Source organism: Chlorocebus sabaeus, chromosome 2 (genome assembly GCF_047675955.1).
Source record: "Chlorocebus sabaeus isolate Y175 chromosome 2, mChlSab1.0.hap1, whole genome shotgun sequence".
NCBI lineage: Eukaryota > Metazoa > Chordata > Mammalia > Primates > Cercopithecidae > Chlorocebus > Chlorocebus sabaeus.
This window is the reverse complement of record NC_132905.1, coordinates 5,872,107-5,895,182: the sequence shown is the minus strand read 5'-3', so window position 1 is coordinate 5,895,182 and position 23,076 is coordinate 5,872,107. Positions and strand designations below refer to the sequence as shown.

At 40.6% G+C, this 23,076-nt stretch overlaps 1 protein-coding gene across 6 annotated transcripts in view; it reads right to left on the bottom strand.

Annotated features, from left to right (window-relative positions):
- LOC103243620 (serine/threonine-protein phosphatase 4 regulatory subunit 1) overlaps positions 1 to 23,076 on the bottom strand; it is an 83,296-nt gene that overhangs the window by 46,933 nt on the left and 13,287 nt on the right. For 4 of the 6 annotated variants that reach the window (XR_005234881.2, XM_008013025.3, XM_008013048.3 and 1 more), the window contains exon 3: positions 8,037 to 8,169. The exons of the other annotated variants lie outside the window; for them this stretch is intronic. Coding sequence is in view for 3 of the 4 variants with exons in the window: in XM_008013048.3 (XP_008011239.3) it covers positions 8,037 to 8,169 (133 nt within the window). In the remaining variant the exon portion in view is untranslated. The remainder of the gene's footprint in view (positions 1 to 8,036; positions 8,170 to 23,076) is intronic. 6 annotated transcript variants of the gene reach the window in all.

The window sequence follows — 23,076 nt, the reverse complement described above, 5'->3', positions numbered from 1 at the left end:
GTGACAAACTTTTGAACTCCATTGTGACAATGGCTGGATTACTGTCTACATTTACCACATTCATCCAAGTGAACTATTAAAGTGGGTGAAATTTATTGCATGTAAAATATGCCTCAATAAAAGCTCTTTAAACAAAGACATTGATGAGGGAAAAAGTGAGGGCCATCAGCAGTGGCCTGGGGTGATCTGGAGGCCTCCCGTGCAAGTAGAGGAACTGCAGCTCCTGAAGTCTTTCTCTGATCAAGCAGAAAGGGGCCCCTGACTGCTTCTGTCCACTCCTCTGAGCAACAGACCATCCAGGAACAATGCAAGTCATTTCTGGCCAAGCATGCATCAGAAGAATTCACTGAAGCTGAAAACCCACCCTGACTTGCAGGGAAAAAAGGATAGAAATACGGAATTCAAAGGGGCAGTCCTTTGGCCCAGTATACTATAGGAAGAAATCCATCAACTCAAGCCTGTACCCAGGGAGATTTATACCACCCTTGGGATGAAAGATCAAGATCTGGCAGTCAAGAGGTTTGGGAAAGTCAAAATAGGCACTGCAGAGAAAGTCACTAATTACATTTCACTAGACCACATTCATTCAGCTTCCCTTGGGAAATCAAGCAACTAAGATCCCCAATCTGCTTCTAGGGTCACAGAACAGAGAGGCAAATCTACATCCAACCTTAAGTGGTCACAAGGGATCTGCCCTCTTAAATAAAGTGACGAAATGGGTAAGAGAGGACCCCTGAAGCAGAGACAACTCCACAACCGAACAGGAGAGAGGTAAAGACTCAAACAAATCGGTGCTTTGGAACCACCATTTTGGAAAACCTGGCCGCTCTGCAACGACCTGGAGAGCCCACAGTGGATGAGCAGAGTCCTGAAGCCTCGGCCTCAGTACTTCTCACTTGTTTGTTAGCTTTGTTAGTAATATGAAAGAAGAAAGTGGCCCTCTGGAGAGAGAAACTCTGCCTGACTCAGAAGAGTGGAGGGAGACTCAGTGACATGACATGTAGCAAGCACAAAGCTGGGGAGTGGCACACCGTAAGCCCTCTACAGTGCCAGTCACTAGATTACAAGACAAGGAGCTGCCAACAACAAATGAATAGAGAGAAACTTAAATAAATTAGGATCTATCTATACCCTGGCACGCCATGCAACTATTTGTATGGTCTTAGTACCTCTAGATATGTAGTAAGTTAGAAAGATATCCATGATACATTAAATGGAAAAAGGTGAAAATTTTTGCATATGGTAGGAGCCCATTTCTTTTTTTTTTTTTTTTTTTGAGACGGAGTCTCCCTCTGTCCCCAGGCTGTAGTGCAGTGGTGCGATCTCCGCTTACTACAACCTCTGCCTCTCGGGTTCAAGCGAGTCTCCTGCCTCAGCCTCCTGAGTAGTTGGGACTACAGGCACATGCCACTACACTCAACTAATTTTTGTATTTTTAGTAGAGACTGGGTTTCACTATGTTGGCCAGGATGGTCTCGATCTCTGAACCTCGTGATCCGCCTGCCTTGGCCTCCCAAAGTGCTGGGAGTGCAGGCGTGAGCCACCATGCCCAGTCAAGCCCATTTCTTAATACAAGTTACATTTAGGTATACATGTGCAATACATGTACACATAAACACATTCATATGTACGTACACTTATTGAGGAAACAATCTAGAAGGGTACTCACCAAACTTCACAGCTCTTCCCAAGGTTGTAGTGGGGGAGGCAGGGAAATTCTATTTAAATTCCTGAAGTTGTCAAATATTTCAATGGGCATATATTATGTTCGTGAAATTTTTTTTAAATATAAAGAGGATGGCTGGGGAGGCCAAGGCAGGCAGATCACTTGAGGTCCGGAGTTCAAGACCAGCCTGACCAACATGGCGAAACCCCATCTCTACTAAAAATACAAAAATCAGCCAGGCATGGTGACGTGTGCCTGTAATCCCAGCTACTCAGGAGGCTGAGGCAAGAGAATCACTTGAACCCGGGAAGCAGAGGTTGCAGTGAGCTGAGATTGTAACACTGCACTCCAGCCTGGGTGACAGAGCAAGACTCCACCTCAAAAAAAAAAAAAAAAAAGGAGGATGGCTTAATTTTACGTGGCAGTGTAACCAATGTTCCCTGGAAATCCAACCACGGAAGTAGCTCTCCGTGTCTTTGTTCATTCTTTCCCTCACTCCATCACTCAGTTATAATCATGTGTTAAGCCCAACCAACTTTAGACTCAATGCAAGAAGCCTGTGATACCAGGATAAGCAAGGTCCAGGCCCTGCTCTTAGGAGCTTTACAGTCTAGGCCTGGAAGTAAACAAGAAAATTATGAAGACCAGTAGGGACAGGACCCACAGAGAGTGCCCACAGGATACGACAAAAACACAGAAGAATACAGAAGGACTAGCCAGAGAGATGAAGAGTATGAGGCTGAGAAGTTAGGCAGAGACCTGGGATGTCGGAAGGATGAGGCGAGGACTTTAAGATAAGCATGAACAGCATGGAAGGTCTAGAGGAAACTCAGGACACACTGGGCAGCTATGGAATGCGAGAACTTCCTGTATTTCCCATTCGACTTTTCTATAAATCTAAAATGCCGCCAAAAATAAAAGCCTATTAAAGAAAGAATGGAAATGAAATGCTTTTTCAGACACACAAAAGCTGAGATAATTCACTGACAACAGTCTTGTACAAAATAAAAATCGTTAATGGAAGTTCTTGAGGCAAAAGGATACCTGATGGGAATGAGCATTTTACAAAAAGAAACAAAAAACATCAAAAATGGTAAAAAAAAAAAAAAAAAAAAGATGGTAAATATTTAAAAATATTTTTCTTATTTGTAATTGCTTTAAGATAGTTGCTATATAAAGCAAAGATATTAAAAAGTTATTCTGAAATTTATGAATTGTGTAGAAGTGTAGGAAAATAACAGCACAAAAGACAGAGGGGAAGAGGTGGAAGAACACCCTTGTGAGGCTCTTATGCAACATCTCCAACTCTACAGCATGCAAAGTGGTATCATTTTGAACATATGTCATGATGAATAAAAGAAGTATACTGTAATCCCTACAAAAATCCATAAAGCCGGGCGCAGTGGCTCATGCCTGTAATCCCAGCACTTTGGGAGGCCGAGGCGGGCGGATCACGATGTCAGGAGATCGAGACCATCCTGGCCAAAATGGTGAAATCCTGTCTCTACTAAAAATACAAAAAATTAGCCGGGCGAGGTGGCGAGCGCCTGTAGTCCCAGCTACTCGGGAGGCTGAGGCAGGAGAATGGCGTGAATCCAGGAGGCGGAGCTTGCAGTGAGCTGAGATCGCACCACTGCACTCCAGCCTGGGCGACAGAGCGAGACTCTGTCTCAGAAAAAAAAAAGAGAAAAAATACAAAGTATGTTCTCTGACCACAAAATAATTAAACTAGGAATCAATAACAGAAAGATATCTGCAAAATCCTCAAATATCTGGAAATAAAACAACACACTTCTGAATAACTAAATGATCAAAGGAGAAATCATTAACATTAAAAATACTTGTGCTGAGAAATAACAAAAATGTTATATATCAAAACTTGAGGTAACATGGTACTTAAGAGGAAAGTGTACAATATAAAATGCAGATGTTACAAAAGAAAAGCCAAAAAACAAAACTGAACTAAAGATCCTTGAAGAAAAGAACAGCAATTAAATCCAAAAGTGAAAAAAAAAAAGGCCAAGGAAAAAATAATACAAATTAGAGCAGATATTACTGAACTATTATAGAAAACAAACATACAACAGAAACAAAGCCAAAACCTGAGTCTTTGAAATAACTAATGAAATTCATAACCTTCTGGTAAGAATTATCTAGGGGGAAAAAAGAAAGAGAGAAGGCACAAATAACAAATAACAGGATGGAAATGGGGACACAACAGATGTCGCAGACAATAAAAAAAAAATTGTCATTTTCCAACACAGAATGAAATAACAGATTTAAGCAATGATTATTTGTGAACCCTGAAATCATCAGAAGAAAGACTGGTGAGGAATTTTATAATGAAAGAATAAAACACCTGAGCCCACTGCTCAATATGAAATCTCTAAAAGTGTGACAACTAGACATTGTTTCCTGGTGTTTTGTAATAAGAACTTCACAAAACAACATATGAAGTATTGCTTTAAAAAAAATTGAAGCAGAATATAATAAATTCTCCAAATGTAATTTTCCGTTTACAGAAAAGACAGGGAAAATGATACCATGAAAATAATGACCACCAAATACAGAATGTGGAAAATTCTCTAAGCTAATGACCACTTCAACAAATAAATGATACGGAGAAAGATGAAAGAGAGAACCATTCGAGATTAAAAAGCGTTTAAGACCAAAAGGAAAAAAACCTGTAAACAAAAAGAGACTTAACAGACACATCTACCTAATGAAATGTATAGACTTTATTTGGATCATGATTCAAACAAATCAACCATAAAAAGGTATTTTTTAGATAGGAAAACTGGACATAGTGTGGTAAACTAGAAAACACTGTTGTTAATTTTGTTAAGTGTGATAATGATATTAGATTTGTTCTAAGTTCTTAATTGGATAAAATATGATGCCTCAAATTTCCTTTAAAATACACAACCAAAAAAAGCACAAAACCTCTGCAGAGAAAATGATCAGACTCTACTGGGAAACTAAAGAAAACCTAAATAAATGAAAAGATGTACCATGTTTATGGATTGGAAGTCTACACATTGTAAAATGGGCAATACTCTCCAAACTGACCTACAGATTCAAAGCAAACCCAATCAAAATCCTAATAGATGTTCTGCTTTGTTTCATTTTGTTAGAATCTGGTGAGCTGGATTTTAAATTTATATGAGAATACAAAGGAACAAGAATAACAAGTCAAGCCAAAGAAGAAAAACAGGATGGGAAGACTTGTTCTATCAAATAGCAAGACTCACTATAAATCTATAGTAACCAACACAGTGTAGTATTGGCTGAGGGGACCACTAGAAGAGAGGGGAGAGTCCAGACAAAGACTGTAAACAGAGGCTGGACTGTAAACAGAGGCACTCCAGCGCGGTGGGAAAAGAACATACTTTTGATAAATGACATTGTGACAGTTAGGAAAATGAAGCTGGAGCCATTTTTCATATGATAAAGAAAAATTAAGTTCAGGCAGATTGCAAAACTATAGTATATCTATTTCACAGAAAAAAATAAAGGCTTTAAAGCAATATAAAGAAATAGAGGGAAAAAAGCTTCCAAATGCACCATTAAGGACAATGCCAATAAATTTAACCACATTAAAGTCAATAGCTTGTGTGCCTGGTGCAGCGATCACACCATCAAGGCCAGGACTTTGAAACTAGCCTAGGCAACATAGTGAAACCCTGTCTCTAGGCAAAATAAAGTAGCTGGGCACGCTCCTGTCATGGCAGCTACTCAGGAGGCTGAAGCAGGAGGATCTCTTGAGTCCAGGAGTTTGAGACTCCAGCTATGACTACACCACTGCACTCTAGCTGGGTAACAGAACAAGACTTGTGACCTTGTTACCCAAAGTCTCAATCAATCGATCAATCAATCAATAAAAAGAAAAATGAATAGCTTCTGGTCACCAAAAGAACACCATAAAGAGAGTTTAAACACAAGCCACCAGTTGAAGATGTTTATCATACATAACTAATAAAGGTTTGAAATCTAGAATATACACAGAACTCCTACAAATCAATAATAAAAAGACAAACAATCCATCCTCTCCCTACCAATTCAATCAAAGATTTGAACAGGCACTTCACAAAAAAGAAATACAGATGTTCAACGAATATGAAAAAGTGTTTAAACACATAGTAAGGAAAATAAAAATTTAAATCACAAAGTGATATCGTTATATACACTTCCAAACTACCAGATTGGCTAAAATACAAAAATCTGACAATACCAGTTGGCAGATAAAATGTAGGGCAAAGGTAAGGCCGGGCATAGTGGCTCACACCTGTAATCCCAGCACTTTAGGAAGCCGAGGCAGGTGGATCACCTGAAGTCAGGAGTTTGAGACCAGCCTGGCCAATATGGTGAAACCCTGTCTCTACTAAAAATACAAAACTTAGCCAGGCATGGTAGTATACACCTGAAGTCCCAGCTGCTTGAGAGGCCAAGGCGGGAGAATTGCTTGAACCCAGGAGGCAGAGGTTGCAGAGCCAAGATCGCACCACTGCACTCCAGCCTGAGCAATGGAGCAAGACTCCATCTCAAAAAAAAAAAAAAAAAAAAAAAAAAGTAGGGCAAAAGTAGGAGTATAAACTGATACAACCACTTTGGAAAACTGGCGTTATCTATTCAAGCAGAAGATAAGCATACACCATCACGTAGTATTTCTTTCCTGGGTACGTATCCAACAGAAGTGCATACTTGTGTGTCCCCAGATACATCTACAAGACTGTTCATAGCAAAACTATAATAGTCAAAATGCTTTCAGTTATTTAACAATAGTAGATGGATAAATGTCAGTATATTCAAGAACCCTATTATGAAAAGAACAAATTCAAAATATTAATATATGTGAAATCCATAAAAGTAATGTATCCTGTATGATTTCACATAAAGTCCAGAAACAATAAAATTAAATTACATTATTTGGTGATAGCTAGGTGCCAAAACTTGAAAGACAAAAAAAAGAAAAAAGACACCATTCAGGGTATCATCATTCCCTAGCATCAAAGGAGAATAACGATGGACTCATCCTGCAATATTAAATGGATCCATCCTGCAACATCCTTGTGAGCTTTCTATGAGCATCCTTGTGAGCTTTCTCACATCCTTGTGAGCTTTCAAATATAGGCTTAGCCTATATTTGGCATAGAATGTAATTTTTATTTTTTCATTTTCTTTTTTTTATAGAATTTTTTTTTTTTTTTTTTTTTTTTTTGAGACCAAGTCTTGCTCTGTCACCAAAGCTGGAGTGCAGTGGCACAATCTCGGCTCACTGCAAGCTCCGCCTCCCAGGTTCACGTCATTCTCCTGCCTCAGCCTCCCAAGTAGCTGGGACTACAGGCGCCTGCTACCGCACCTGGCTAATTTTTTGTATTTTTAGTAGAGACGGGGTTTCACCGTGTTAGCCAGGATGGTCTCGATCTCCTGACCTCGTGATCCGCCCGCTCCTGCCTCCCAAAGTGCTGGGGTTACAGGAGTGAGCCACCTTACCCGGCCAGAATGTAATTTTTAAAAGTAAGAGCCAGTGAAGGTAAGGAAAGAGGCTATGTGAGTACCATCAATTCTTGGCAAGTGGTGTAGTTAGGGACGACCTGGGGAAGAAACCTCAGAGGATAGTTTAGAACAAGACAAGCCAGGGTTGCAAGTAGGGTGAAAAGGCACCTGTAACAGGCCAGGAGACACAGACGACAGAAGGCAAACCTGAGGGGGGTGAGGGATCAGAGACGGAGGGTCCATCAAAGGGCAGAACAGGAGGAGAGAGACTTTCTGCTGAGAAAGGAGGGGAGAATGCTTTCAGATTCACAGAAGTTTGGGTAGCACATAAATGGAAAGGGAAGCCTTAGTTTCTGCTTTCTTCAAGATACTAAGAATCAAGGTCATCTGCTGAGCCAATGTGGGCCTGGAGTCGAACCCTGCCAACACCGTACACAGTGACAACAGAGCGTGGCATGACACATTGCCACCGAAGTCCCTGATGTACAGTGCAGTCAAAACACAAAGCGGGCAGACAATGCTTCCAACTGATGCTTCTTGGTGCTTCTCAATGAAGGAATGCATGACTTTTCTGAGTACTGCATATGTGAAAGAAACCCAGTTAGCAATCCTAATCACTTAAACACCATGAAATTCATCACCATTTCCTTCCTGGCTTACCAGGTGTTCAGCAAAACAACAGCAAAAATAATGAAAAAGCCTAGTAAGATGGTACCATTCAGATAGAAGCCCAGCATCCTGGTGACAATCTGTATCCAACCTACCTGATCATTCATGAAGTCTCCTCGAAGCTGTCACAGAGAAGTGGCCCCAAGTGTCAGCTTAAAGCACACAACAGAGAGTTGTCAACATACACAGGCCTGGTTGGGCTTACCGATTGAAGGTGTTCTCACTGAGAGCATACTTCTCCAGGCGAGTGAGTGGAGGCAGGTTATCCTGGCCTGGAATGTCCAAGAAGGCTGTTACTCTCATGTTGTCACAATCTGGACCATAGTCTTCAAATCCATCTAAAAAGGAAGAGTGGAGCGGGGGGAATCCACACTCAAAAGTGTGTATCAACTGTGACAAGTCACACTTGGGCAAAGACATGGCCTTGTGGCATGCGTTCTGCTTTCACAGCTGAAGTCTCTAAGAATTGCAACATTGAGAATTCAGCCAAAATGAAATGGTCAGTTGAAGAACCCCATAAGAAAAGTAATAGGTACCAGAGTAACAAAGAACAGCCGAACGCCTTTCTTTTAGTGCAGTCTGTCTAACGCACGAGTAAAGGGAACCACTCCCCTACTGAAGAACTCAGCAAGGGAGCAGATGCTCACCTCTAAGAATGTCCTGCTGTTTAAGAAGCCCTGCTCACCACGCAGGGCTGTGCAAACAGGTTAAAGCAGTTGAAGGAAAAACAAATCAGTTTGGCCTTGTTAGCAAGACTCTGACAGAAAGTCCACTCCACATCTGTTCTGTTCTAAACGTACTCATGTAGCCTCATAGACGCCATGACATACATTCCCATCCATCCATATCTGTGGCCCCACAACACCCAACCACACCTCTCCACACAGGTATCCAACAAGTTCCTCCCACTCCTTCTGGCCAAAAATGAGCCAATTATCATCCTTCCTCTTCCTCTTTCTTTTTTTTTTTTTTTCTGAGACAGAGTCTCACTTTGCTGCGCAGGCTGGAGTGCAGTGGCCCAATCTCAGCTCACCGCAACCTCTGCCTCCCGGGTTCAAGTGATTCTCCTGCCTCAGGCTCCCCGAGTAGCTGGGATTACAGGCATGTGCCATCACACCCAGCTAATTTTTTGTATTTTTAGTACAGACAGGGTTTCATCATGTTGGCCAGGCTGGTCTTGAACTCCAGACCTCAGGTAATCCACCTGCCTTGACCTCCCAAAGTGCTGGGATTACAGGCATGAGCCACCATGCCCAGCCCCTCTTCCTCTCCTGCTCTTTTCCCTCTTGTGCAATGGGTAGTTGAATTCATGGGCTCTGGAGTCAAACACACCTGGAACGGGATGAATCCCACAACTACTACTCACTGCTGTGTGGCCAGAGTTCGTCACGTCACCTGTCCACACTTCTGTGTTCTCATCTTGAGGGTGAGATGAGACCCCTCCCTTGTGCCATCAGGATGCTGGAGTAAGTGGGACCATGGATGAGAAGACCTGCAGGATCTGGCCGACCTTGACATTGTTGACCTCCCTTCACTTACTCCCATGTTTCATATCCCCCACAGCATTCTGAAGATCTGTTCCCTATCTACTCTCTCCCATTTAGACCTAAGGTCTCAGCTAGGGTGCAGCCTCTTCAGAATGGCTTGCCTTCCCACTCTCCTCACACCTCAAGTGCCCTGGTGATGGCAACCTGTGCCAGCCTCCTGCAACATGAAGTTCACTGTTTATATGCAAGAAGTCCTCACACAATAAACGCTCCTGAGGGCAAAACTGTGTCCAGTTACTGTTGGATTCTCCAAGCCTAGCACATAGGCTTGGTAAAATGCAGTCTTAAAGTAAATTTATTCATTATATGTTTAATGAGCACCTACTATGTGCCCTGGCACATTACTAAACGCATAATGAGTAAATTCACTTTAAGACTATGCATTTTATCAAGAATGGTCACCAACACCACCAACCACTGAATTAACTTAATCTTTCCATCCACTCCATAAAACATACTGACTAACCCCAGGGCATAATGAACACTCAGAGCAAAGAGGCTACTCTCTAGGAATAACAGTGGTAAGGGGAGTTGTTGGGATGATATTGCTAATAAAAATAATAGCTACATTTTTTGAGTTCTTATAACAGGCCAGGGACAGGGAAGTAGCTTTCACATGTGATTCAGTTCCCACACCAACTCAACCAAGTAAGATTCTTATCCTCATTTTACCGATAAGCAAACCAATATCTAAAGAAGTTAGGCAACTTTTCCTCAGTCACTCTCCCAGTTTGCCCTATCCAGAAGGAGGCTCGTGCACAGCTATTCCCAACAGGAGTTACCTGCTTACTAAGAGTCAGGTCCTGTGCTATTATTTCTGAATGTTAGTTTGAATTCTTCAGAAAGATTCAATAAAAATGAGTTATTAAAATATAGCTGTCAAATTAGGAGTAGATAAAACAAGCAGAAAATACTGTAAACACACTGTAAAAAATGACAAGCGCTTACATTTGCATTGCCTGACATATAAGTCTTCTCACTCCACGTAAGACAGTGAACCTGGAAATGTAGATGAGGCCTTACGAGTGTGATCTATGGATGAAGGCAGAGGGTCCATGTGCCAAGCAAGGCAAAGCCTTGGCTCAGATCACCAGGTCAGCCTATGAATATTCATTCTTTGATTAAAATTAGAAGTTTTAGAAATGTAGCCATCTTGGCCAGGTGCGGTGGCTCACGCCTGCAATCCCAGCACTTTGGGAGGCTGAGGTGGGCGGATCACTTAAGGCCAGGAGTTCAAGACCAGTCTGGCCAACATGATGAAACTCCATCTCAACTAAAATACAAAAATTATCCAGGTGTGGTGGCACATGCCTGTAATCCCAGCTACCTGGGAGGCTGAGGCAGAGAATAGCTTGAACCTGGGAGGTAGAGGTTGCAGTGAGGCGAGATCACGCCACTATACCCAGCCTGGGTGATGGAGCAAGACTTCACCTCAAAAATAAAAAAAAAAAAAAGAAATATAACCATCTTTTTTTAAGAATCCCTGATATGGCCAACTTTTTCTATTAAGCAGTTATCTTCTCCTCCCATTCCTGCTAGAAAAGAGGCCATCACTGAAAGGATAAGGCGGGGGGGAACTGCCTGGAGCTGAGAGCTAATTATCAAGAGGACTCTTGCTATTTCAAAGACAGCCTGGCAGAGTTTGTGCCCAGGTAAGAGAAACACACCTGGCAGAGCCCTCCCTTCTCCCACTCCCCCACCTAATCTTTCCATTGCTAACCTAGGAAAATAAACATAAAGAAACAGGCTGCTGAGGACTTCCCTGAGGCTAATTTTGGCAAAATAACAGCCTCAATAGTTAGTTCTAGAACGGTTAATCGGCACCTGCTCTAGAGGTGGAAATGCATCCCTCCTACCCCTCACCCTGAAAACTGGTATGAAAAAGTAGAGGAGTCCTACCAGGCAGGTAGAAAAACCAAAGTCAAAGGCAGTAATGGAAAACGGTTCAATCTAGAGATGACAAGTTTGTGCCTAGTACTTACTTTTCTTTGAACATGAACCACATTTTCCCCCAACTAATTCTTTTGGGATAACAATATGAGCTTATTAAAAATTTACATTGTATAACAGCTACTCAGAGAATGTTAATAAAGAATTATACAGTTACAGAAAAAATATGTATGACATAATCAAATATGCCATTTCTGTGCATAATAGCTGCCTTGGATGAACAGGTCCACACTGGGTCATAGCCAAGCCCAATGACCAGAGTCACTGCATATGAGCTATTTTCAAGCACCTCAGAGTCCAGAAGGAATAGGCAGCCTCGATCCCACAGATAGTTATACAGCATCTGCAGGCCCAGGCTGGAACGGACTTGAAAACATTAAGTTTAAAGCAGTAGTTCCCAAGCTTTGGGGTAACAGATAGTTTTGGAACCTGAAGATATCTATAGTCTAATATATTCAATTCTTTTCATACAGGATCATGGGTTTCAAAAGATCTTCTGAGGACCACTGTGTATTTTATGGGTTGAGAACATGGTGTTTTAAAGTAACAGAACATAGCCAGACACTCTTCAAAAAACTGTCTTTAGTCAGACAACTAACGAACTTAGCAATTAGTTCTACCAAAGAATAGATGTTACTGGAGAATATTAATGATCCTACCACATTAACTATATAAAACTACACTGTCGGCCGGGCGCGGTGGCTCAAGCCTGTAATCCCAGCACTTTGGGAGGCCAAGATGGGTGGATCACGAGGTCAGGAGATCAAGACCATCCTGGCTAACATGGTGAAACCCCGTCTCTACTAAAAAAAATACAAAAAACTCGCCGGGCGAGGTGGCAGGCGCCTGTAGTCCCAGCTACTCGGGAGGCTGAGGCAGCAGAATGGCGTAAACTCGGGAGGCGGAGCTTGCAGTGAGCTGAGATCCGGCCACTGCACTCCAGCCTGGGCGACAGAGCGAGACTCCGTCTCAAAAAAAAACAAAACTATACCATCAACAAGGAAATAAAAGCTATGTATAAGCCATAAAATAATGAATAATAATTTACCCTTCTTGGTTACTTCTATAAAGAAACTGTGCTAAGAGCTTTCTGTGTAGTAGCAGTAGTTTCTTAAATCTTGATAAAAACCATATTAATCCCATTAAAAAAAATAAAAAACAGACCAGGTAAGGTGGCTCATGCCTGTAATCCCAGCACTTTGGGAGGCTGAGATGGGAAGATCGCTTGGGCCCAGAAGTTGGGGATCAGCCTGGGGAAGAAATACCCAAAGCAATACTGAGCAAAAAGAAGAAAGCTGGAGGCATCACATTACCTGACTCAAAATGTACTGCAATGCTACTAACCAAAACAGCATGGTACTGTCATAAAAACAGACATATAGACCAATGGAGCAGAATAGAAAACCCAGAAGTAAACCCACACATTTACAGTCAACTAATTTTCAACCAAGGCCCCAACTACATACACTGGGGAAAGGACAGTCTCTTCAGTAATGGTGCTGGAAAAACTGGAAATCCATATGCAGAAGCATGAAACTAGACCCCTACCTCACCAAACACAATCGAATCAAAAAGGATTAAAGACTTAAATCTAAGACCTAAAACAATGAAACTACTGGAAGAAAACACTGGAGAAATGCTCCAGGACACTATTGGTCTGGGCAAAGATTTCTTCAGTAAGACCTCAAAAGCCAGGCAACCACAGCAAAAATGGCCAAAAGGGGTAACATCAAGCTGAAAAGCTTCTACATGAAAAGGAAACAACAAAGTGAAGCCCACAGAATGGGAGAAAACGTTTGCATACTACTCATCTGAAGGGGTTAATAACCAGAATACATAAGGAATTCAAATTCAATGGGAAAATAAACAAATAATCCAATTTTAAAATGGGCAAAAATATGAACAGACATTTCTCAAAAGAAAACATGAAATTTTAAGGATACCATTTATGATAGCATCAAAAATACGAAATTCTTAGGGATAAATTTAACAAAATCCTATGAGAAAAATCTTAAAAGAATGTTGAAAACTGTTATCTCACTTTCAGAAACCAGAAGACTCAATATTGTTATGTGGATTATCCTCAATTTACATATAAATCCAATGTTACCCCAATCAAAAGCCTAGCACTTAAGTTTGTAGAAATCAAAAAGCTGATTCTAAATTCATATGGAAATTCAAAGGACCTAGAATGCCAAAACAATTTTGAAAAAGAAAAATAAAGCAGAAACATTCACAGTTCTTGACTTCAAGACTTACTATCACGACACTATGATACCAGCTTAAGGATAAACACACACATTAATGGAACATAAGAGAAAATCCATTAAGAGATCTAAAATCTAAGTTTAATTGATTTTTTACAAAGGTGCCATGGTTATTCAATGGGGAAGGGACAATCTTCCAAAGAGTATTAGAATAACAGAATAAACGTGGGGAAAATGAACCTTGGTCCTTATGTCACATAAAATAATTCAAAATCTGTCATAGACATGAATTCAAAACATAAAACATTAGAACTCACAGAAGAAAACACAGGAAAATATTTGTGCTCTTGAGCAAAGCAAAGATTTCCTAGAGTAGACAAAACATAACAGAAGATACTAATGAATTACATTTCATCAAAACTGAAAACTTTTGTTCTTCGAAAGACAATGGAACACTGAGCCACTGAGAAGAATACATTTGTAAAACATGTATCTGATAAAGAATTTGCATCCAGAAAAAACTAAAAAAATTCTTAGAGTCTGATTTCAATAACAGGTACAAGACTTGAGTCTCACCAAAAAAGATATACAAGTGTGTCGTTAAGCACAGGAAAAGATGTACAACATCATTAGTAATTAGGCAAATGTCAAAACCACAATGAGATAACACTACACACCCACCAGGAAGGCTGAATTTTTTTTTTTAACTATCAAATATCTCAGCAAGAATATGGAAAAACTGGATGTCTCATACGTTGCTGGCAGAAATGCAAAATGGTATAGCCACTAAAGAGTTTGGCAGTTTCTTTAAAAAATAAATATATTTATATGTGACCCAGTAAATCCCACACTCCGTAGGTATTTACCCAAGAGAAATTAAAACATGTTTACACAAGGATTTGTACTTGTATGTTCATAGCAGCTTTATTCACAATAGCCAAAAACTGGAAATAAATAAACCCATCAACTGTTAAGTGGATAAACAAATTGTTATACATCCATATAATGCAATGCTTCTCAGCAATAAAAAGGAATGAATTGCTAACATCTACCAACACAGGTATATCTCAAAAAGCGTCATGCCAAATGGAAGAAACTCAACATAAAAGATTTCATACTGCATAATTCTACTAATATTCTACTGTATTCTAGAAAAGACAAAAATACAGTCTGTTTAGCAGATCAGTGGTTTCCTGGGCTCAGGGTGAGGAACATGTGCTGGCAAAGGGGCACAAGGAATTTTTGGAGGGGCTGGGAAAGTATTTTATCCTGATTATGGTTGCATGGTTGTGGTCACACAATCCTATTTGTTAAGACTCAGCTTAACAAATTAAACTGGTGAATTTCATTGTATGTAAATTATACACCAATAAAAGTGACTCTGAAAAAAGCAAAGATGAGCAGAAGTTGTAACAGCTGTCCATTCTTCTATCCATTCTGAGCTGGGTTTTGTGGAGGCTACAGTGAATCTACTTGGCAAGTTGCTGGCATTGCTGTGATAAAATCAACACTTAAGAATATCAAACTCCCTTTGTTCTGATTGAACATTTAGGAAGTAACCTTGCGATCTTAATTTCCTTGAAAACCCCAATTAAGATTCAGAGAATGCTAGATAACTCATAACTCTTAACAGCAGTGATGAGACTACAGGGAGCTGCATGGCCTTTAGGGACACCTTCCTTTCACTGTAAAGATGTCCAAGAATATACCTTAAAACTGCCAGAAGATTGATATTTGTCACTGAGGTCCTATTTGCTCCTCAACAGTGCTGGGAAAGCACTGTCAACTTCCTACTCCAGACTTTGTCCAGTGGGATGCTACTGACCTATGAACCTGAACATCAGCCTTCCAGGCAAATATTTATCCCAACCATAACAAATAATAAACTGACATTCTGATTTCTATTCTAACATCAGTCCCCCGTTTCCCTCCCCACAGTCACTGCCCTAACCCAGTGTAGTATCCAGGAGGAGTATGGACTTTGGACAACTAGGTTCAAGTCCCAGGGGCTGAGATCTCCAAGAACATGACAGTGGAGTTGAAGAAAATGGAACTCTCTCTCTCTCTCTCAGACACACACACACACACACACACACACACACACAGGAATTGCAACAAATTTTTTTAAAACATAGAAAAGCAGGAAGGCAAGAGGAAGGAAGGACATTCCCAGGGCTAGAAAGGAAGACAGAAATCAAAGTGATATCCGTCGGCAAAGGTTGACACTCTATCGCCAACACTGAAGACCTACATACAGGCCCTATGACTGGATTTCTGATGCCCACATGGGGAGAAAAGCTACGGAGAGTGATTTGAAATCAAGGCCCCGGTATAAGACAGCTGTGGAAAGGGAACTACAGTGAGGGTGGGAGTAGGAGGGGAGTGGGAATAGGAGAAGGGTGGTCACTTGTGAGAAATCAGAACCACAGGCCCGCACAGCCTGTGAGTGTAGAGTTCAAATTTACACTACACACAAAGTGCAGGAGCCCCAAGCCAAGGTACTAAGAGGATACCATCAAGACTCATTAAAATTCCAGGCATCCTAGCAGAAGCAAACAAGAAACTGTTCTAAAGAAACACTTTCACAACCCAAGGCCCATGGAACATCATAAAACAATCCCTGAAGACAGACAGACAATAAAAAATTTCAAACTACACAAGGCTGCAAACCAGCATCTGAAGAGTTTAATAGATAAGAGAATCGCACCCCAAGATTAGAAATATTAGAAAAATCTAAAAACATTATCAAATAATTATGCCTCGAATGAGTATGATTTCTAAAATAGACATCATAATAAAAGGAGGAAAGTGTGGGGGTGGGTTAAGCATGTTTGAAAAAAGAAGTGGAAATGAAAAACAGAGATAATGTAATTAGGATTCCACTAACCAGCTTAAGTAGCAGTTTAGACACAGCTAAGAGAGAGTTAGTGAGCTGGAAGACTGATCTGACAAATCGTCCAGAGTGCTGCACAGAGAAATGAAGAGATGAAAAACATAGGACAGCAATTAGGACACATGAAAAACGGAATACTAAGTCTAAGTTAAATCCAACAGGAATTCCAGAAGGAAAGATTTCTGAAAATAGGAGGGGAGAATATTTAAAGAAATATATCTAATAATTTTCCAGAACTGAAAAAAAGATGAATATTCAATTTGAAGAAGTACAAAATAATTAATAAGAAATCCATATGTGGATGTACTGCAAAATACCAAAGGCAAAGAAAACCGGAAAATTGAAGATTAAGTACCCGATTTCCCACTGAAAAGATATTAGAGGCATAATTGTATAATCAATAGGTGCATGGGACCTTGAGTCAGAATACCTCATTCTGAAATGTACCACTGCCTCTTATCAGATAAATAACCTTACCTCTTTGACTGTCTTACCTCTTTGACTCTCAATTTCCTCAGCTTACAATGGGTATAACAATGCCTACCACAGACGACTGTGATAGTGTAAACTAAACAATGTAAGATAGACAGGCCAGGCGCAGTGGCTCACATCTGTAATCCTAGCACTTTGGGAGGCCAAGGCAGGAGGCTCACTTAAGCCCAGGAGTTCGAGAGCAGCCTGGGCAACATAGTGAGACCTCGTCTTGTCTCTACAAAAAATTTTTTAAAAGCCAGCCATGGTGGTGCACGCCTGTGATCCCAGGTAACTGGGAAGCTGAGATAAGAGGATTGCTGGAGCCTGGGAGGTTGGGGCTGCAGTGAGCCATGATCACACCACTACATTTCAGCCTGGATGAAAAAAAAAAAGATAGACAGATACATAGACAGATAGATGTAAAAGCATCTGACACAGATAAGCACTTTGCAAAGACCAGCTGTTGTTATTGTTGTTATTATTACTATCATTAAATCATTAGCCAATTCTATTACTAATATTGCTTACGTTTATATCTCCAGAGTACAGGGCAACCAGAGACACTACAGAGTGTGGGGAAGGGCAAAGAGGAGGAATCCCAGAAAGGAAAGAGTCAAACAGGGGAAGCCACTGTATTAAACTCTGCCCAAACCCTGGCTTGAGCCCTAAACCAAGCATTTGTGTGACAAATTCCAATCAGTACAGCTAAGACTTAAAGAATTGAACCAAGATTTGGACTATTATCCACTATAGGGATGATGAGTTAATAGTCTGACCCCAGTCAATGTCAGCGTCTAGTAAAATAAAACAAAAGAAACAAAAAGAATCAATACTCTTTGGAGGCATATAGCAGAATCTAGAGGTTCTACAACATGTAACATTCACAATATCCAGGTTATACTCCAAAATTACTCAACATATGAAGAAAACAAGAAAACCTGAACCAGTTGAAAGGAAAAAAAAATCAAAACAAAGTGACTCTGAGAGGACTCAAATGCTGAAATTACAGACAAGGACTTTAAAGCAACTATTACAATAATGCTTACGGATGGAAAGGAAAACATGCCATGAATGAGAAGGAGCCTCAGCAAAGAAACATTAATATAAAAATGCATCAGATAAAAATTTCAGAACTAAAACAATATGTGAAAAGTAAAAATTCACTAAGTGGACTTAATAGAAGAATGAAGATGACAAAATAATGACCAAAAATTCCGGAAATTTGGTGAAAGACATAAATTTCCAGAATCAAGGATCTTAGAGAATCCACACAGAAAATTGCATCTGGGTGCCTTAGAGGCAAACTGCTAGTAACCAAACATGATCATCGGGACAGCAGCAGAGAAAACAAGTATTATATACATGGAGTCATGGCCTGAATGACCACTGACTCTTGACCAGAAACAGTAGGGGCAGAAGATAGTGAAACCACATCTTTAAAGGACTAAGAGACAAAACTAGCATCTAGAACTTGATATCCAGTGAAAATATCCTCCAGGAATCTGACATTGTCCGATTAAAAAAAAAATGCTAAAAATTTGTTTCTAACACACCCTTTTTAACACAGCCAGCCAACGCAGACTACAAGAAATATTAAAAGATGTTCTGTAGGCTGAAGTGGAGTGATACCATTTGGAAGCTTGTATCTTCAAAAGGAATCAAGAGCATTAGAAATGGTAAATATTTTAAAACTATTATTCTTCTTAAAAATGCATATGATAGTTTAAATCAAAAATTAAAACCTTGTGCTATGGAATTTATAACATAAACTATAACATAAAGCAGGAGCAGTAAATGGAACTATGCAGTTGTCAGGCTTCAACATTTTACATAAAGTGGTACAATATTAAATCCAAGTAGACTGTTTCTTTCTTTCTGTTTTTGGTTTATTTTTGTAGAGACAGGGTCTTGCTATGTTGCCCAGGCTACATTCGAACTCCTGAGATCCTCCTGCTTCAGCCTCCCAAGTAGCTACAATTACAGGCACACACCAACAGACCTGGTTTCCCTCTTTTTTTTTTTTTTTTTTTTTTTTTGAGACGGAGTTTTGCTCTTGTTGCTCAGGCTGGAGTGCAATGGCGCAATCTCGGCTCACTACAACCTCCAAATCCTGGGTTCAAGCAATTCTTCTGCTTCAGCCTCCCAAGTAGCTAGGACTACAAGCACACACCACCAGACCTGGTTTCTCTCTCTCTCTTTTTTTTTTTTTTTTTTGAGACGGAGTTTTGCTCTTGTTGCTCAGGCTGGAGTGCAGTGGCACGATCTTGGCTCACTGCAACCTCTGCCTCCCGGGTTCAAGCAATTCTCCTGCCTCAGCCTCCCGAGTAGCTGAGATTACAGGTATGCACCACCATGCCCAGCTAATTTTGTAATTTTAGCAGAGACAGGGTTTCTCCACGTTGATCAGGCTGGTCTTGAACTCCCAACCTCAGGTGATCCACCCACTTCGGCCTCCCAAAGTGCTGGCATTACAGGCACGAACCACCGCGCCCAGCCCAGATCAGGCTTCTAAGTAGACTGTTTCTATCTCTAGAGCTAGACCCGGAGGTCCTTTAAACACTGGAACCACGTCATATAATGCCTGGCACATGTCATATAATGCCTGGCACATGTCATATAATGCCTGGCACATCACAGACACCTAATAAACACTGGTTTCTACAGAAATCACTCTCCCAAGACTTTGACTACCAGGATTCAATTCATGAAAGCCTATCAGCCCCTGAGAAAGCTGAGAAAATCCAGCTTTCACAAAACCAAGCCTGAGATGCAGCACCTAGCCTCAAACCACTTGCAGGTGCACCCACAATGTGAGCTGGAAAGCAGCCAAAGACATTAACGAATGTGCTTCTGCTTACAAAATGAGATATCTCAGTCTCAAAAAAAAAAGGTCAAAACCATAACTGTTAAAGTAAAATTAATGAATTTGCACAGTCAATATAATATACATGAATTAATCAAAAGTATTCAATCATCTTATTAATGAATTTAGTAGAACAAATTTCGGTAATTCATGTTAAGTATATAAGGAAGGGCGGGGAGAGGAAAGATGTTTAAAATTTATCAGAAATGAGAAGTCTAAATAACAGGCATTTCTGTTTTAAGCAATGGATTTACAATTTTAGTCCTATAAAGAACAAAGAACCAGGCTGTCCAGCTGCTACCACCCTGGGAGAGTTCTGCATTAATAGGCCATTGGTGGCCAATCACAGTCAACGAATCCCACCTCCATTCTCTCACTGGTTGGTTCTATACTATCAGGCACAGCTTTGAGCCCAGCCAGCCATGCTGCAAGTGCACAGCCTGGTCACCTGGCCACAGAGTGCGGACAGCTTGAGACAGCATATCCTCAAGTGTGACACACTGAATGTCATTAAATCACACAGTGGGAAAGTTATTCCCTTCTTCATTTTCCAATTAAATCAAGGAAAGTTTCCTTTTGTTCAGGCATGACTTGAACACCTCCCTAAGACTGGTAACCTTCCTTTTAATACAAAGCAGGTCTCAGCTCAGAATCTTTTGCAGGCACTGTGCCTACATATCTAGAATTTAATGTTATTTTATTTCTGTTTTATAGTTTGGTTAAATTTCATTTAGAGCAACTGATGAAAGTTTTCTAAAATGTGTTTAAATAAAAGAAGTTATTTCATATGAAGAAAAATCCAAGTGGTATTATCAAAATAAAAATAGAAAACAGTGGCACACCAATGACTGATGTCTAAAAAATACTGAATTAGCAAAATCCAAGGAAAATATTCCTACTGATACCATTATATTCATATGTAAAGAATAGTACCTTTCATTCCAAGTACTGACAATCATTTATTTCCCCACATATGCAAACATTTTCCCTGGTGTGGATCAACAGTCTGAACTTCCTCAAAATTAGGAAATCCTACTTGAGTCCAAATTAATAAGATTGTCAGTAAGATTATTACTATTTACCTGTGAATGCTGTATTTTTTTTTTTTTAACTAATCCTTCAATGCACCAGGGCTTACTAAAATATACATGGAAGCAAGATTTGGCTCTCCTTTCCTTAAAGTGAATGAAAATAGCCAACATTCGCTTCAATATCAATTGTGAAGGCATTCTAACCAGGTAACGTGATGAATAACCTCTTCCCAAGACGTTTTTATGGTTTTCTTCTTTATTAAATCTTAAAAGACAAACTAAATCAATCAACAACTGATGAACTATATAAAGATAACAGAGCAGGATTCCTCAACCTCAGCACTATTGACATTCCGGGCCAGATTATACTTTGTTCTGTGGGCTGTGTACTATGGAAAGTTTAGCAACATGCCTGGCCTCTACCCACTACATGCCAGAAGCACCCCCTCCCGACGTTGTGACGATCAAAACCATCTCCAGCCATTGTCAGACGTCCCCTGGGGGTGGGGGGAAGTAAGGCAAATCCACCCCAGTTAAGATACACTGTAAAAGAGAAAGACAGGCCGGGCAGTGTTACCTGCGGGTTATCCGGCCAGTGGAAAAGACCTGGCCCACCATTACTTCTCTCCTCTGCCTCCACCCACAGGCCTTGTGACTATTTCCCGGACGCTCAGTCGCTTCCCCAGCACAGGGCCTTTTCACTGGCTGATCCCTCTACAAAGAATTCCTTCTCCTCTTAAAAATCTTTGCTCATTCATCATCCTCTCAGTGAGGTCTTCCCTGACCACCTTATTTTAAAATTCCCAGTCCCTCATCTATAGCCCCCTTATCCTGATCTACTTTCCTGTTTTTCCAGAGAACCCCCTGCCTTCGAACACACAAACCATTTACTTCCTGGGTTTACTGCTTGTCAGTTGTGTCCACTCCTCCCACTCCCACCCTTAAGGTAAGAATCTCTGATTGACTCACTGATATGTCTAGGCCCCTTGAAGCGTTCGATAAAAGTTGCTGAATGAATGAATGGCATGCATGGTAAAGATCCACCAGGCTAGTTTACTGTGTCCCTTAACAATGGGAGTGGCACATAAAATGATCCTTTCTCTCAAAAAGAACGTTCTACAGACCATTGTGATGGCTCATGCCTATAATCCCAGCACTTTAGAAGGCCAAGGTAGAAGGATGCTTGAGACCGGCCTGGAGGATGTAAGAAGACCTCATCTCAACAAAAAGTAGAAAAAATTAGCAGGGTATGTTGGTGTGCACTTTAAGTCTCAGCTACAGGGGAGGCTGAGATCGGAGGATCACTTGAGCCTGGAAGGTCAAGGCTGCAGTGATCCATGACTATGCCATTGCACTCCAGCCTTGGACTGGGTGAGACCCTGTCTCAAAAAAATAATAATTTTCTAGAATTTACAATTCTAAGGACAGGTGTGGTGGCTCACACCTGTAATCCCAGCACTGTGGGAGGCCGAGGCAGGTGGATTACTTGAGGTCAGGAGTTTGAGACCAGCCTGGCCAACATGGTGAAACCTTGTCCCTACTAAAAATACAAAAATTAGCCAGGTGTGGTGGTACACACTTGCAACACCAGCTACTCGGGAGGCTGAGGCAGGAGAACTGCTTGAACCAAGATCATGTCACTGCACTCCAGCCTGGGCAACAGAACAAGACTCTCTCAAAAAAAGGAAAAAAAAAAAAGAATTTACATTTCTAGCCATTGCTAAGTTGGCATGTTGTCTGGCAACTGCTGACAGAAACAAGGGGCTAAATTCTACGAGGCAATATTACAAACAATTACTCTGGGACCCAGCAAGTCCAGACCACACATAAACATCAGGAATCTTAAGCATTCACGTTAGAAATGAAATATGAAGTAGCACATCAATAATTCCTAGTTCAAATCTTTTTCATTGTTTTTTTTTACATTTGAAAAACAAAAAAGCTACTAACTCCATTTATGAAAGCATCATATGATGCAGAAGAACAAAGCTTTCTGAACAAAACAGTTTCTAATAACAACTTCAAGTTGTTTTGGCCCAGTGTAAAATATGAAATAAAACAGCGTTGATCATGTTTTGACTTCATTTGTCATCTACACTATAATAAGCTTTTAAGCAACAGCTGCTTTCTATGTTTCTGCCGCTTTGTATATTTCTAGGTTTACTGACAAATTGACAGGGGACACTACTGACTCTTTAACAAAAATGATTAATATTTAAAGCTAGCTATGCACACTAGGAAAGGGCTTGGAGAAGGGCCAGGGTGATTCACAGGGGTCAG